At 46.6% G+C, this 15701-nt stretch overlaps 1 protein-coding gene across 2 annotated transcripts in view; it reads right to left on the bottom strand.

The window, feature by feature from the left end:
- The window catches only part of USP19 (ubiquitin specific peptidase 19), a 114657-nt gene that overhangs the window by 42632 nt on the left and 56324 nt on the right, over positions 1-15701 (bottom strand). For both annotated transcript variants that reach the window (XM_040358909.1, XM_040358911.1), the window contains exons 14-22: positions 14502-14612; positions 11429-11539; positions 10090-10191; positions 8960-9100; positions 7812-7930; positions 7534-7671; positions 4872-5233; positions 3333-3443; positions 259-475 (exon numbers count right to left, since the gene is read on the bottom strand). In XM_040358909.1, coding sequence (XP_040214843.1) covers positions 259-475; positions 3333-3443; positions 4872-5233; positions 7534-7671; positions 7812-7930; positions 8960-9100; positions 10090-10191; positions 11429-11539; positions 14502-14612 — 1412 coding nt within the window. The remainder of the gene's footprint in view (positions 1-258; positions 476-3332; positions 3444-4871; positions 5234-7533; positions 7672-7811; positions 7931-8959; positions 9101-10089; positions 10192-11428; positions 11540-14501; positions 14613-15701) is intronic.

The following is a 15701-nucleotide window of genomic DNA, read 5'->3' as shown; positions in this document are numbered from 1 at the left end:
CCCTAACCCGATCTCTAGATGGCGGAGGGGATTGTGGACATTGCTAGAGAGAAAAGGGGCTCGGGTATATCATTGGGGGGTGCTGGGGAGGTTTCTACACACACACACACAAGGTTTTTTATCTTAATGCATAGAATGCATTAAGATAATAAATCTTCTGCCTTTACAACTCCTTTAAAATTGAAGATTCGGTGGGGCTTTAGAATGAATGAAGATGATCAAAGATATCAGAATTTGAGAACTTCACATCAAACTCACCAGGCTTCTTCTGGGGCCAGGACCTCAGGCTTGGTGAAGAGGTTGAGACACTGCTCCAAGGTGAACAGACCAACTCTAGCAGCTTCACTGGCAGATGACGGATCCTCATCGCATTCCAGATCCTTCGATTCCACCAGCACAAACTCCTTTATGCGGTCATTGTTCTTCCAAACCAGTGCCAGAGAGCTGTCATCAGACAGGTCCAGGACACAGTCACCTGGGAAGAGAGATAGGTGAGAAAATGGTATGCAAAGGATGTGGGCAAAACAGACACCATCCAAAAATGTATTAATGCGATTGGCCAATTGTTCCGAGTGACCAGACTCTTTAATCGAGGGGTATCATTTAAAGCAGGCATGTCCAAAGTCCGGCCCGGGGGCCAATTGCGGCCCGCGTTCTGGTTTAATGTGGCCCCACTGGTAATTTGGATATATATCTCTTTTGAAGCCCCCAACAAATCCCCGAGCATCGTGCATTGTGAGGCTGCATTCATGGCACTTGTGAGGCTGTATTCATGGAAATGGTGAGGCTGCAGATGGGCACTGATCAGGCTGCATTGATCTGCACTGACACTTATTTTGCTTCACAATTCTTTATTTAAAATTACATATTTTTTCCTGAAACTTCTCTCTTAAAGTTAAGGTGCGAGCTATACGCCAATAAATACGGTATATCCAAATAACACGCCCAAGCTCATCCTTAGACTCTTGACCAAACACAGCCACAAAGGCATGATAATTCTTGTTGGGCAGTGTATTAGTTAATTTGCATTTAATTTTAATGGTTCAAAAAATGGCAGGCAAAATGGTTGGCCCTCAAGCATGTTCACTTCATCAAATCGGGCCCTCTTTGAAAAAAGTTTGGACACCCCTGATTTAAAGACAGGCAGATCCATTGAGAACGTGCACGAGCATGAGGGGTCATGCGTCGAGGGGCCTACGTCATTGCCACTGCATCCTCACGATAGGAGCGGTGGCCAATTATGTAAACTTTTGGCCTTATTTGTTTTATGCTACGGCAGTGGTTCTCAACCCTTCTAGTGCCGTGACCCCTTGATAAAATTTCCCAAGTTGTGGGGACACCTAACAGTAAAATTATTTTCGTAGCGTGGGTGGTCAGCACCCAAGGCAAGACAAGTAATTTGTGCCCCTAACACACAGACATTTAGTGCTCTGAGTCCCTTCCACTCATACAATATTAAAACCCCTTCTGGTACATTTTAGGATGTTCCACTCTTTGTTCTCCTTTCTTTTCGTTCTATCTCTCTCTATTCTAATTTCTTTTCTTTTTTCATCCCTCTCTCTAGCTGTCTCTCTCTCCCTTTTTCTTTGTTCCTCCCCCTTCGATGTATTCTCTTATTTTTATTTCTATCCTTACTCCTAGGTGGGGGAATGGGATGAATGGCAGTGCTGGCGGGGAGTTGGGATGAGTGGCAGTGCTGGTGGGGAGTTGGGATGAGTGGCAGTGGTGTGGGGAATTCTGATCAGCCAACTTAGGTGCTCTTGATGAAGGTCATCTGCTGATCTGAGAACTGTAGTGGGGGCTTTTAATGGCAACTATAATCACAGGTAGTGTTACTCACTGTGTCTCCGGTTTCACTGTGTCTCCGACTTTGTGGTGTCTCGCAGCAGTGACACCTATGCCGAAATCAGGAGATGGGGTCTCCTCCAGCCCCTCCCACTTTACATTACTCACCAGTCTCTGCCCCCCAGCCATGCCGTGAACTGAATGGGCAGCTGCAAAAAGGTTGGGAGAGCGGTGCAGACTTCAGAACAGCCCAGGATTCGGTGACCCCCTGGAAAATCATCATTTCACCCCCGAGGGGGGTCCCTACCCCCAGGTTGAGAACCACTGTGCTACAGCCTTTGCACTTGTGTTAAGTTTTAAACAAAACTACTACACTATATTAACATCATTTGGGCTCCCAAGAGTGAGTTTTATGTATAGTGCCTGATCTTATCGGGGACCACCAGTATACCAGGATGAGAGGTCTCTTCACTTCAGAGTAATGACCCAAGTTGCATTATTATTTACTATGTGGGGAGTGTACAGATTAGTACCTACATGGTTAAGGAGATATTTGCAGAAAACACATGTGCGCCGTAGACAATGGCGCAGGTACACTGAGCGTCCCGGCTTTATAAATGGGATCATGCCGGGATCAGGGGCGGACTGACAACTCATGGGGCCCCTGGGCAATAGGAGATTATGGGGCCCCCGGGCAATAGGAGATTATGGGGCCCCCGGGCAATAGGAGATTATGGGGCCACACAGTATACACACACATACAGTATACACATACACACACACACATACAGTATACACACACACACACACACATATACAGTATACATACACAGTATACACACACGGACAATATACACACACAGTATACATACACATATTGAAAAGGTACTGGAGAGGCGGGGCAGCTATAATCCTGGGATTTTTTTTTAAAAACAGATTTTTACATACCGTCCCTGGTTTTACAGAGGCTGGCAACCCTGATGCTCAAATGGTCAGTCCGCCCCTGGCCGGGATTATGCCGGTCTGCCATCACCGCTTCGGCCAGTCACATCGCTGGAGCGGCGATACCCGGAAGAAGCTCCGAGGGGACATGGCAGCGGCAGGGAAAAAGGAGCACTTCGATTTCAGGTAAGTGCCACATAATGCCTTTCTCTTGCAGGGTTTTCTCCCCCCACCCCCATTTTTATCGGGGGGGGGGGGGGGGTTTACTTCCTCTTTAATGGGGAATCTCTGCAAATAGTTACATTAAGTAGGCAGTTCACAGCACATTGGTGAGGTGATCGATGGGAAGAATGCACCTTGCATTGGTGATCAGTGGGAGAAATAATTGGCATCATTGGTAGCTTATCTGAGGCAGATATTGATTGCTCACTGATCAAGGAACCCCTAGCAATCTCTGGAGGAACCCTAGTGCTCCATGAAACATTAGTTGAGAAAGGCAACTAAGCAATGTTTTTGGTCGGCATCTCTTGGCATCCCCAGCAATGAGAGAACTTCTTAAGCTACAGTTTCAAGCTCCGCAGGCGATCACTAAGAACAGAACAAACCTTTGTCTTCCAGCTTCACCTCTCTTCCCGCGGAGTCGATATGGTAGATGAAAAACAGAGCAGCGTGGGAACTGGAAAGCTCCACCGACTGTTGGTAACCAGGGACAGCAGCTGAGAAAAAAATAAATATAAAAAAACTCAGTTTAACATTTATGCAGTGATAAACTTTACAGACCCCCCCCCCAGCTGCACACAGGCCACCTTATTGTGCTTAAAGTGGAACTTCACTCTCCCAAACAACATTGTTTATTTTTAATTCTCATGCTGCTAACATTAGTAAATTGATCTTATGTCTTATACTTTTTGTGTTGAAGTTACTTCCTGGTTTCTTGCCTAGGCAAAAAAAAAAAAGACGCAGACATTCAAATACATCTCTGCAATAAAGATGCATCTACCCATGTGATATCCCTTTAGAAATGCGTCAAGTGTTGCTCTGCCAGGAGACGCCACCAAATCATTTGTGTCCCTCGCTAGGCTGCAAAGGGAGGCAGGAGCAGATCTTTTCCTGCCATCAGCAAAGAAGGGATCACTGCAGCCAATGAGAACTGACCCCCACTACCAAAAAACCTCCTAGAAAAAAAAGGTACAAAACAACATGGTGGGTACCACCAGAAAATATAGGATGGACTCCTGGCCAGCTAGGAGAGCAGCCATGAGAGGGGGGCCGCCCTCAAGGGACAGCCCATGAGAGGGGGGCCGCCCTCAAGGGACAGCCCATGAGAGGGGGGCCGCCCTCAAGGGACAGCCCATGAGAGGGGGGCCGCCCTCAAGGGACAGCCCATGAGAGGGGGGCCGCCCTCAAGGGACAGCCCATGAGAGGGGGGCCGCCCTCAAGGGACAGCCCATGAGAGGGGGGCCGCCCTCAAGGGACAGCCCATGAGAGAGGAGCCGCCCTCAAGGGACAACCCATGAGCTTCCTGTCACAGTGGGAAAAGCACCATCTCTCTCTCTCTCTCTCAAGGGCTGTCCTGGAAGACCACTGGGACAAAAACTATGACAGAAATCCAGTATGTTCCCATTTGGGCTGACAAAGCTGCCTCTGTTGCACCAACCTCTCAGCTAGTGTCATCAGGCCTGTCTGATGGACTATAGATGGCCACTCATCTCCCTTTTTACATGCATGGATCAATGTCACTCACAATGCTGCTGCCTAGAGTTCCCACAGGTTGCCAATACACAGTGCGCAGGGTGTAGATCTAGGTACCCATTTGGGGGAACTTCCCCCTAACTTTTTGCCTTGAACAGCGATGCTCAGGACAAAAAGGTCAGGGGAAATCCTACAGGTGATTGCTGCCGATTCCTTTCTTTCAAGGAGACTTCGATAGAACAGATCAAGGTGTGTGCGGGCAAAGGATCGGAGCGCGGAAGGGAACATGCGTTCTTGCGTTTTCCCATCAATTTCTCAGTGACCCGGTGAAACGAGAATAAATCTTCCCAAAAAAAAACCTTATATCTCAGACACCTGTCCAACTCTTCCCACACTTTACATAGCTAAATGTTATGCACAATGCCACATTTTACAAGCCCCAAGATACAAACCTTCAGGTTTAACAGATTTTTCATAAGTGGTTTCTTTTTCTCCCCCCGAATCAAATTCCCTTAAAGTGTCTGTGGCTTGCTCAGAAAACCCAGAGTCTGTGCTGACGAATGAGTGCCTGTCTGCGCACATCTTCCCCTGCGCACCGTCCTCTCCCTCCGCCTCCATCTGTGCTGTGTGGCAGGGAGAAGAGCCCAGGGACGGCTGCGCCGAGACTCTGTCATCCTCTTGTGGCTCTCCTTGGTATGTGCAACCAGACTGCGCCATGGAGGACTCGGCCTTGTCTGCATTTAGTGGTTGTGGAGGCTGTTCAGGGGACATTCTGCCGGGGAGGAAGGGAGGCTGGAACACGTTTACTGAATACCTAGAGGGGGAAAAAATAAATAAAAAATACACACATTGCTTTAGGATGGGTAATAGAGTGCATACAAAAAGTATTCACCGTGCTTCACTTTTTCCACATTTTGTTACAGCCCTATTCCAAAATGGATTAAATTTAATATTTTTCCCTCAAAATTCTACAAAACAATACCTCATAAATGACAACATGAAAGAAATTTGTTTGAAATCTTTGCAAATTTATTAAAAAAGAAAAAAAAATCCCATGTACAGAAGTATGCACAGCCTTTGCTCAATAAATTGGTGAAGCCCCTTTGGCACCAATCACAGCCTCCAGTCTTTTGGAGTATGATTCTACAAGCTTGGCACTCCTATTTTTGGGCAGTTTCCCCTATTCTTCTTTGCAGGATATCTCAAGCTCCATCAGGTTGGATGGGGAGCGTCGGTGCACAGCCATTTTCAGATCTTTTCAGAGATGTTCAAAATCGGGTTCAAGTCTGGACTCTGGCTGGACCACTCAGGACATTCAAAGAGTTGGGCCGTCGCCACTCCTTTGTTATCTTGGCTGTGTGCTTAGGGTTGTTGTCCTGTTGGAAGAAGAACCTTCGCCCCAGTCTAAGGTCCAGAGCGCTCTGGAGCAGGTTTTCATCAAGGATGTCTCTGTACATTGCCGCATTCATCTTCCCCTCGATCCTAACTAGTTTTCCAGTTACTGCTGCTGAAAAACATCCCCACAGCATGATGCTGCCACCACCATGCTTCACTGTATGGATGGTATTGGCCAGGTGATGAGCGGTGCCTGGTTTCCTCCAGACATGACACTTGCCATTGAGGCCAAAGAGTTCAAATCTTTGTTTCATCAGACCAGAGAATTTTGTTTCTCATGGTCAGAGTCCTTCAGGTGACTTTTGGCAAACTCCAGACGGGTTGTCATGTGCCTTTTACTGAGGAGTGGCTTCCTTCTGGCCACTCTACCATACAGGCCCAATTTGTGGAGTGCTGCAGAGATGGTTGTTTTTATGGAAAGTTCTCCTCTCTCCACAGAGAAATGCTGGAGCTGTCAGAGTGACCATTAGGGTTCTTGGTCACTTCCCTGACGAAGGCCCTTTTCCCCTAATCGCTCAGTTTGGTCGGGCGGGCTGCTCTAGGAAGCGTCCTGGTGGTTTCAAACTTCTTCCATTTACAGAGGATGGAGGCCACTGTGCTCATTGGGATCTTATAATGCTGCAGAAATGTTTCTGTACCCTTCCCCAGATCTGTGCCTCCATACAATCCTGTCTGAGGTCTACAGACAATTCCTTGGATGTCACGTCTTGGTTTGTGCTCTGACATGCACTGTTAACTGGGGGGCCTTATATAGTCAGGGGTGTGCCTTTCCAAATCATGTCCAATCAACTGAATTTACCACAGGTGGACGCCAATCAAGTTGTAGAAACATCTCAAGGATGCTCAGTGGAAATAGGATGCTCCTGAGCTCAATTTGGAGTGTCATGGCAAAGGCTGTGAATACTTATGTACGGGGGATTTGGTTATTTTATTTTGAATAAATTTGCAAAGATTTCAAACAAACATCTTTTACGTTGTCATTATGGGGCATCGTTTGTAGAATTTTGAGGAAAATAATGAATTTATTCCATTTTGGAATAAGGCTGCAACACAGGGGTGCCCAACCTGTGGCCCGGAGTTGCTCTTTAAGTCGGTGTCTTGTCGAGCTGGTTCCTCCATCGATATGGTTCCTGCCTCGACTGCGCAGGCGTAGTAGGAGGCCACGAAAATCTCCAAGCCTCAATAGTTGATTGTCGGCTTAGACAAGCTTGCTCCCGCTGCCTGAAGCCTGCTTATACACGCCGCTCTACACAGCAAGGGGCAGATGTGATATTGAGCAGTGCTTTTTTGATTGGTTATCCACGCCACTCTATACAGCAAGGGGATGTATCACATCCGCCCCTTGCTGTAAAGAGCGGCGTAGATAACCAATCAAAAAAACACTGGTCAATACCACATCCGCCCCTTGCTGTGTAGAGCGGCGTGTATAGAGTGTATAATCAGCCATCGGGAGCGAGCGCGTCTACAGCTGAACAGCTGTTCCCGCTCTGAGGTTTCCGTCGGCTCGGGAACCACATCGATGGTAGGAACCAGCTCGCCAGAACCCCGGCTCCGACTTGCTGCAGCTTCTAATGCAAACTGTGAGGAGCTCACAGTGTGAAGTGAAATCAAAGTACGCAATTTCAAAGGCTGAAGGGAAGGCTGCAGTTCAGATTTATTGTTACTATAGCGGCGGTGGAATAGAAGACGCCCTTGTGGTACAATCAAGAGACATTTCACCTTGCATAACCCTCGAGGAGCTGTGCCAGGCGGGTGTAGGTCAGACGAGACTCTGGGACGCTGATTAAGAATGGATAGCCGATGTTTTCAGGTCGGCAAGCAATTTTATGTTCAGGCCAGTGAGTTTTCTGGCAGGCCCTAGAAGAACAGAGGAGATCAGTTCAGAAAAACAAAAAGATTGGCAAGGGTTTTACTGTACAGATCATCGTTACAATCCCATAAAGACAAGCACACTGTACAGATCATCGTTACAATCCCATAAAGACAAGCACACTCACTGGTTGCAATATCCAACCCGATAGCACCGGGTACACCGCTTTAATTTCTCCTCTTCGGACAGCTGTTTCTTCTGACATGCGGAACATTTGGTGATTGGGATGCTGGGAATCTGGGGGCGCTGCAAAGCGTGGATGGACAAAAGATTAAACATGTATCTATGTCCAATTCATCAAAGCAATTGGTTTTTCAGCACTTATTCTTATCGTCATTACGTCACATACAATTGGTTAGTCCTAGTGGTACATAAAACTTCTCAGACAATACTGTTAGGTTTATGATGTACAGTGGAATCTCGAATTACGAGCATAATCCGTTCAAGGACAATGCTTGTAATCCAAAGCGCTTGCATATCAAAGCGATTTTCCCCATAGAAACCAATGGAAACTAAAATAATTTGTTCCACATTGACTTTTAGGACATGCAATACCGCATGTGGCCAGAGGTGGGGGCGCCAGAGAGCCTTGGAAATACTCAGACCATTCGACTGCATTCGGAAACCCTCGGAAAGGCACGAAACTACTCAGGAACAGTTTTTCTAATCGTCTCCGGCGCCCCCGCACCTCTAGCCAAATGCGGTACTGCACACCGCAGAGGTTTGAATCCTGCTCCGTTTGCGAGAGAACACTCATAAACCGAGTCAGGATTTATAAAAAGTTAACCTCGTTACTCGCAATCTGAGGTTCCACTGTACCTTATAATGTACAGCACAGTGTATACAGACTCTAGCATACTGCACCGAATACAAAATGGGGAAGTCCAAAGTACGCTGCATATTTTTTTGCGACACTTTGGACCCCTTAGTACCAATTGAGCATCGTTTAATCACCAAGGCCTACCTGAGTATTGTTGGTGACCAGCTGAGCAGGTGGACTTTAACAGATCCCGCTCCATGTGGGAGGGGCCTGAGAGAGAGGCGCTGAGGCCACTACTGGAAGCACAGCAACCTACTGAAATGCTTTCAGTTGGCTGCTACATAAAAATTAAATGGATTACCATGGACAGCAGTATTATATTGGAAAAAGATGGTACAGGTGAGCTTTGTTCTCCTTTTATTTGTTCTGTTACCTTGTGGTGCTTTTGTAGCATACAGGTGCACTTTTAAGATGTCCCTGTCTATTCTTGGAAAGTTGTGAAACGAATGGCATACCTGCTGGACCTGAAGTACGAGGACATGCTCCTTGGCAAGTTCTGGGGACAGAACCTCAAAACACAGGAGTACATCTGATGGAGAGACAGAGTCCACAGAGCAAGACGGCCTGAACATGCGGTGGAATCGGTGTTTCGCTACCTATGAGAGGAAAAAAAAAAAAAAAGAGAAAACTAAGATGGCACAATTCATGCAATAACCATGTTTGTTTACTGTTTTATCTTAGCAATCAAATATAAAAATCACATTAAAATAGAGCTGTACGATTCTGGCCAAAATGAGAGTAAATTTTTTTGCTTAGAATAAAGATCATGATTCTCACGGCGTAAAATCTTTCACATTATACGAAAAAATTGGGCTAACTTTACTGGTTATTTTTTCTTTTTTTAAATTCATTAAAGCGGATGTCCGCTGAAAAAAAAAAAATTAAAAGCCAGCAGCTACAAATACTGCAGCTGCTGACTTTTAATATTAGGACACTTACCTGTCCGGGAGTCCAGCGCTGTCCGCAGCAGAGGAGAACCGACAGCTCGTCACTTTGCTGCCACCCCCCCCCCCCTCCACCATCCTCGGGGAGGGAACCAGGAAGAGAAGCGTTCTGGCTTCACTGCCCTGTTCCCTACGGCGCATGCGCGAGTCGCGCTACGCCTGCCGATTGGCTCCCGCTGTGTACTGGGAGCCGAGTGTTCCCAACGGGGGGGGGGGGGGAGAGTATAGAGACGGACGGGAGGTGACGTCATGCCCGTAGTCTGCCCGAGACTGTGTGGCCGGAAGTGGGTGCAAATACCTGAGTCACGCACAGTAGGGAACCAGGAAGTGAAGCCACAAGGCTTCACTTATAGATTCCCTTACCGAAGATGGCGGCGGCTGCACCAGAGCCGAGGGAGAGATCTGCTTCAGGTGCCGACATGGCGGGCACCCAGGACAGGTAAGTGTCCTAATATTAAAAGTCAGCAACTGCAGTATTTTGTAGCTGCTGGCTTTTACTATATTTTGTTCGCCGAAACTCAGCTTTAATTTAAAGTACTGGGGAAGAGATATGATGAGAATGTCTTCCTAAACCATATCTGAAGATGTACACTGAGATATAAAGACTAATGTCCTCTCAACATATATATGTTTTGTCTTACCTCGGCTAACCTCAGGTTTTCCATCTTAACTCTCACACTCTGAGAGATGGACTCGAGGACATCTGAAGCGCTGGAGTTCTCTTTACTGATACTGACCAGAAACTGCAGAGAGGTATAAAAAGAATTGATTAGCCATGGTCTTTGTTCAGCATATATTTATCACACTTCACATATACATGGGCCAGAATTCCTTATGCCGCGTACACACGATCATTTTTCGACATGAAAAAAAAAAAACATTGTTTTTCAAAAACGTTATTTAAAGCGGTGGTTCACCCTGAAAAACAAGTTTCTAGCATGCCATTCAGCATACTAGAGCGAGCTACAGTATGCCTTTATATATTTTTTTGGTGCCGTACTCACAGTTTAATCGCGTAGTAAAGTTCCAGACTCCCTGCCGGGAATAGGCGTTCCTATGCAGAGGGAACGTGATTGATGACCGGCTATGGCGCGTCACGCTTCCCGAGAAGAGCCGGAGTAGGACTCGGCTGTTCACGGCGCTATACGGCGCCTGCGCACAGAAGTCGGAGCTGACTGCGCAGGCGCCGTGAAGAGCAAAGTCCTATTTCGGCTCTTCACGGGAAGCGTGACGCGCCATAGCCGGCCGTCAATCATGTTCCCTCTGCATAGGAACGCCCATTCTGAAACTTTACTACGCGATTAAACTGAGTATGGCACCAAAAAAATATATAAAAGGCATACTGTAGCTCGCGCTAGTATGCCGAATGGCATGCTAGAAAAAAAAAAAAAAAATTTAGGGTGAACCCCCGCTTTAAAATGATCGTGTGTGGGCTTCACATCATTTTTCAGGTTCTGATGTAGTTTTTTCGGGTTGTTAAAAATGATCGTGTGTGGGCTAAAACGACGTAAAAACCCTGTGCATGCTCAGAAGAAAGTTATGAGAAGGGAGCGCTCATTCTGATAAAACTACCGTTCATAATGGAGTAAGCACATTCATCACGCTGCAACAGACAAAAAAGCGCGAATCGTCTTTTACTAACACGGAATCAGCTAAAGCAGCCCAAAGGCGAATGGAACTTCCCCTTTAGAGTGCCGTCGTACGTGTTGTACGTCACCGCGCTTTGCTAGATCATTTTTAAAAACGATGGTGTGTAGGCAACATCGTTTTAATGATGAAGTTGGGAAAACTTAGTTTTTTCAACATGCTGAAAAACTACGTTTTTTTTTTCATGCTGAAAAATGATTGTGTGTACACGGCATAAGAATTCAATTCTAACACCACTGCCAGCGTGAGGGTATCAGTTGGGGGAGGGGGTCACTCATTGCTGGTAACAGATCCACTTTCATACCGCAGCACAGTGATTATGAGCAGTCTCACCTTTAAGGGTTTCTTATGGGGCTCTTTTGCAAAATAGTAGACAGTGAGAACCTTCTGCTTCTGGGGTAAGGGCACTGGTAGGTACAGGAAGGGATCAAATGTAATAGACACCTGTTAAATACAAAAAGTTTTGTCAAATTCAAAAGTCGTTTAAACATTCTTCTACATCCAAAACCAGAATATCAACTTACAGTATAAGGATTGTACATAAAAGGTCAGATTGCATAGCAAGATTATTAAAAAAAAAAAAAAAAAAAAAAACATTATTTTCTGTTCTATACTAAAAGTATTACCAAAAAAAAAAAAAAACCTTCAAGCACAGCCTGGATGCCTAGGCCAAATTCAGCAGCATCAGTATGCATTGGTTAAATCGACTATAGCTCCAAGAGTAATTTGTGTCCAATTATTAAATTATCATCATGTACGGATTTCATCTGGTACACTGATTAAATCAAGGAAAATGAAACTAAAAACACTCTATTCTTAATATAGGCTGGCAAGTGGCAGAAAAAAAAAAAAAAATACACATACACTATAATTGTATCAGACAATTACAGTATTAAACAAAAGCACACTGCCATCTACAGGATTTTCTTCTTTAACCCATATTTTCTTTATATTCTTTGATTTTTTTTCCTCCTCCGATATATATATATATATATATATATATATATATATATATATATATATAAATAAAATAATATACATATATATATATATATATATATATATATATAATATACACACATTCTAATCAAAGCCTTTCCTCTGGTCAAAGATATTTTTCCAACATTCTTGAGCGTCTTATATTCTCAGCAATTTGATGCCAAACCTGCAGCCAGTCTGTCCAAATCTTTTGAAATTAGCTAAAGCTCCCCTATGCTGAAAATGCAACCGCTACTTTTAACTTCTTTCAATTGACTGTCAACATCCATTCTCCCACTGTTGGCAAGTTTGTATGGAAAAAAAAAAATGATAAAAAATGTCATTTGGGTACAGTGTTGCATGACTGTAGTGTGCTGAATAGAAAAACACACCCTGGGTCATGAAGGCAAGTGGTTAATGCACTGCAATTACATCATAAAAAGCAAAAGAAAAAAAAAAGAAAAGCTTTTTAAAAAAAAAAACAGCAGGAAATTACCAATGCAAATATAGAACGCCTTTCCATTTATTGTGGATTCTAGAAGATGTGCGCCCTTCCCAAAATAATGACAAGACACCAGTGATTGCCAAGATTATATGGGGTCAGACCACACAGCTGCATTGTAGAAAATCAAACACAAAAACCAACATTTAAAAGGATAAGTTCACCTTTCATTACCTGGTACACCCCGCCCCCAGAAAAATACAGCTGAGGCTGTCAAATATCTGTTGTGTGTAAAGAGAGAGGGGGGGGGGGTAAGCGAAAGAGAGAGGGGGGGTAAAGAGAAAGAGAGAGAGAGAGAGAAAGAGAGAGAGAGAGGAGGGGTGTGTAGAGACACGGGGGGTGTGGAGAGAGAGAGAGAGAGAGAGAGAGAGAGAGAGAGGAGGGGTGTGGAGGGGGGTGTGTAGAGAGACACGGGGGGTGTAGAGAGAGAGAGAGAGAGAGAGAGAGGGGGTGTAAAGAGAGAGAGAGAGAGGGAGGGGGGGGGTGTAAAGAGAGAGAGAGAGAGAGAGAGAGAGAGAGAGAGAGAGGGAGGGAGGGGGGGGTGTAAAGAGAGAGAGGGAGGGGGGGGTGTAAAGAGAGAGAGAGGGAGGGGGGGGTGTAAAGAGAGAGAGAGGGAGGGGGGGTGTAAAGAGAGAGAGAGGGAGGGGGGGTGTAAAGAGAGAGAGAGGGAGGGGGGGGTGTAAAGAGAGAGAGAGGGAGGGGGGGTGTAAAGAGAGAGAGAGAGAGAGAGAGAGAGAGAGAGAGAGAGAGAGAGAGAGAAAGAGGGTGTAAAGAGAGAGAGGGAGGAGGGGGGTGTAAAGAGAGGGAGGAGGGGGAGGTGTAAAGAGAGAGAGGGAGGGGGAGGTGTAAAGAGAGAGAGGGAGGGGGAGGTGTAAAGAGAGAGAGGGAGGGGGAGGTGTAAAGAGAGAGAGGGAGGGGGAGGTGTAAAGAGAGAGAGAGAGGGGGAGGTGTAAAGAGAGAGAGAGAGGGGAGGTGTAAAGAGAGAGGGGGAGGTGTAAAGAGAGAGAGAGGGGGAGGTGTAAAGAGAGAGAGGGGGAGGTGTAAAGAGAGAGAGAGAGGGGGAGGTGTAAAGAGAGAGGGAGGGGGAGGTGTAAAGGGAGAGAGAGAGAGAGAGAGAGAGAGAGAGAGAGAGAGAGAGAGAGGGTGTGTAAAGAGAGAGAGAGAGAGAGAGAGGGTGTGTAAAGAGAGAGGGAGGAGGGGGGGTGTAAAGAGAGAGGGAGGAGGGGGGGTGTAAAGAGAGAGGGAGGAGGGGGGGGGGTGTAAAGAGAGAGGGAGGAGGGGGGGGGGGTGTAAAGAGAGAGGGAGGAGGGGGGGGGGTGTAAAGAGAGAGGGAGGAGGGGGGGGGGGTGTAAAGAGAGAGGGAGGAGGGGGGGGGGTGTAAAGAGAGAGGGGGGGGGGGGGGGGGTGTAAAGAGAGAGGGAGGAGGGGGGGGGTGTAAAGAGAGAGGGAGGAGGGGGGGTGTAAAGAGAGAGGGAGGAGGGGGGGTGTAAAGAGAGAGGGAGGAGGGGGGGTGTAAAGAGAGGGAGGAGGGGGGGTGTAAAGAGAGGGAGGAGGGGGGGTGTAAAGAGAGAGAGGGAGGGGGGGTGTAAAGAGAGAGAGGGAGGGGGGGTGTAAAGAGAGAGGGAGGGGGGGTGTAAAGAGAGAGAGGGAGGAGGGGTGTAAAGAGAGAGGGGGGGTGTAAAGAGAGAGAGGGGGGTGTAAAGAGAGAGAGGGGGGTGTAAAGAGAGAGAGGGGGGTGTAAAGAGAGAGAGGGGGGTGTAAAGAGAGAGAGGGGGGGTGTAAAGAGAGAGAGGGGGGTGTAAAGAGAGAGAGGGGGTGTAAAGAGAGAGGGGGGGTGTAAAGAGAGAGGGGGGGTGTAAAGAGAGAGGGGGGGTGTAAAGAGAGAGGGGGGGGGTGTAAAGAGATTCAACTGAAGCATTAACCCACCTTCGCACAGACAGGACAAACCAGCTTAGATTTATACTGGCCCTGGAAAAGGTCGACCACAAAGGAGTCATTCCTCATCTTATGCCGCAGCCAGGCCTCATCAGCGACCTCCTGTCAGAAAACAATGTAATGCAAGTTCAACTCCATATGGAAAATGTCAGTAAAACAAAAAATAACTACGTACAGCTTCTCCCCTGATCACCAGAATTGGAAGACTTCTCCTCTATTACTTTTCTGGGGTCAACCCAAAATTTGGGATTTTCTTTCACTTTCAATGATAATGGTAAACAGGACAAATAGAGAGGGTGCGCCCCCCCACCTCCCCCGCTGCGCAATCGTGGTGGGCGCGTACCCGCCGGTAAATGAGGCCCGGCTTTGTGGCCTTCTGCAGGCCTAAGCTTCCTTCTGTGATCTGGCGCCATCTTGTGGTAGCCGTTGGCATTACAAGTAAAACAGCAGTTCCAATGTGTTTTTCACCGTTTTCACTGCCATCTCCTTCCCTCTAATTGGAACCCCAAAACATTATATATATATTTTTTATTCTAACACCCTAGAGAATAAAATGGTGGTCGTTGCAGTACTTTCTGGCACACCGTATTTGCGCAGCGGTCTTACAAGCGCACGTTTTTTGGGAAAAAATACTTTTAATTAAAAAATAAAAACGGCAAGGTTGGCCCAATTTTTTTTTATATTGTGAAAGATAATGTTACCCAACATGTCACACTTCAAAATTGTGTCCGCTCGTGGAATGGCGACAAACTTTTACTTTTTAAAATCTCCATAGGCGACGTTTAAAAAATTCTACAGGTTGCATGTTTTGAGTTTCAGAGGAGGTCTAGGGCTAGAATTATTGCTCTCGCTCTACCAATCGTGGCGATACCTCACGTGTGGTTTGAATACCGTTTACATATGCGGGCGCTACTCACGTATGCGTTCGCTTCTGCACGTGAGCTCGGCGGGACGGGGCGTGTTTTCTGGCTCCTAACTTTTTTAACCGACTCCTAGATTCCATGCAAAATTTGTCAAACCCTGCTGTAGGTAAAAAAAAAAAAATCTCCTAAACCTTTATGATTCAGGAGATATTCCCTTGCAATGAGCCGCTGACTGCAGCAGTCAGTCGGACCTTGTCGGAAAGAAGTCTCCCACGAGCATGCGCGGGAGTGACGACATCGCGGGCACTCACATCGCTGGAGCCGCGAT

The sequence above is a fragment of the Rana temporaria genome, chromosome 7 (assembly GCF_905171775.1).
Source record: "Rana temporaria chromosome 7, aRanTem1.1, whole genome shotgun sequence".
Classification (NCBI taxonomy): domain Eukaryota; kingdom Metazoa; phylum Chordata; class Amphibia; order Anura; family Ranidae; genus Rana; species Rana temporaria.
This window is presented reverse-complemented; position numbering and strand designations above follow the sequence as displayed.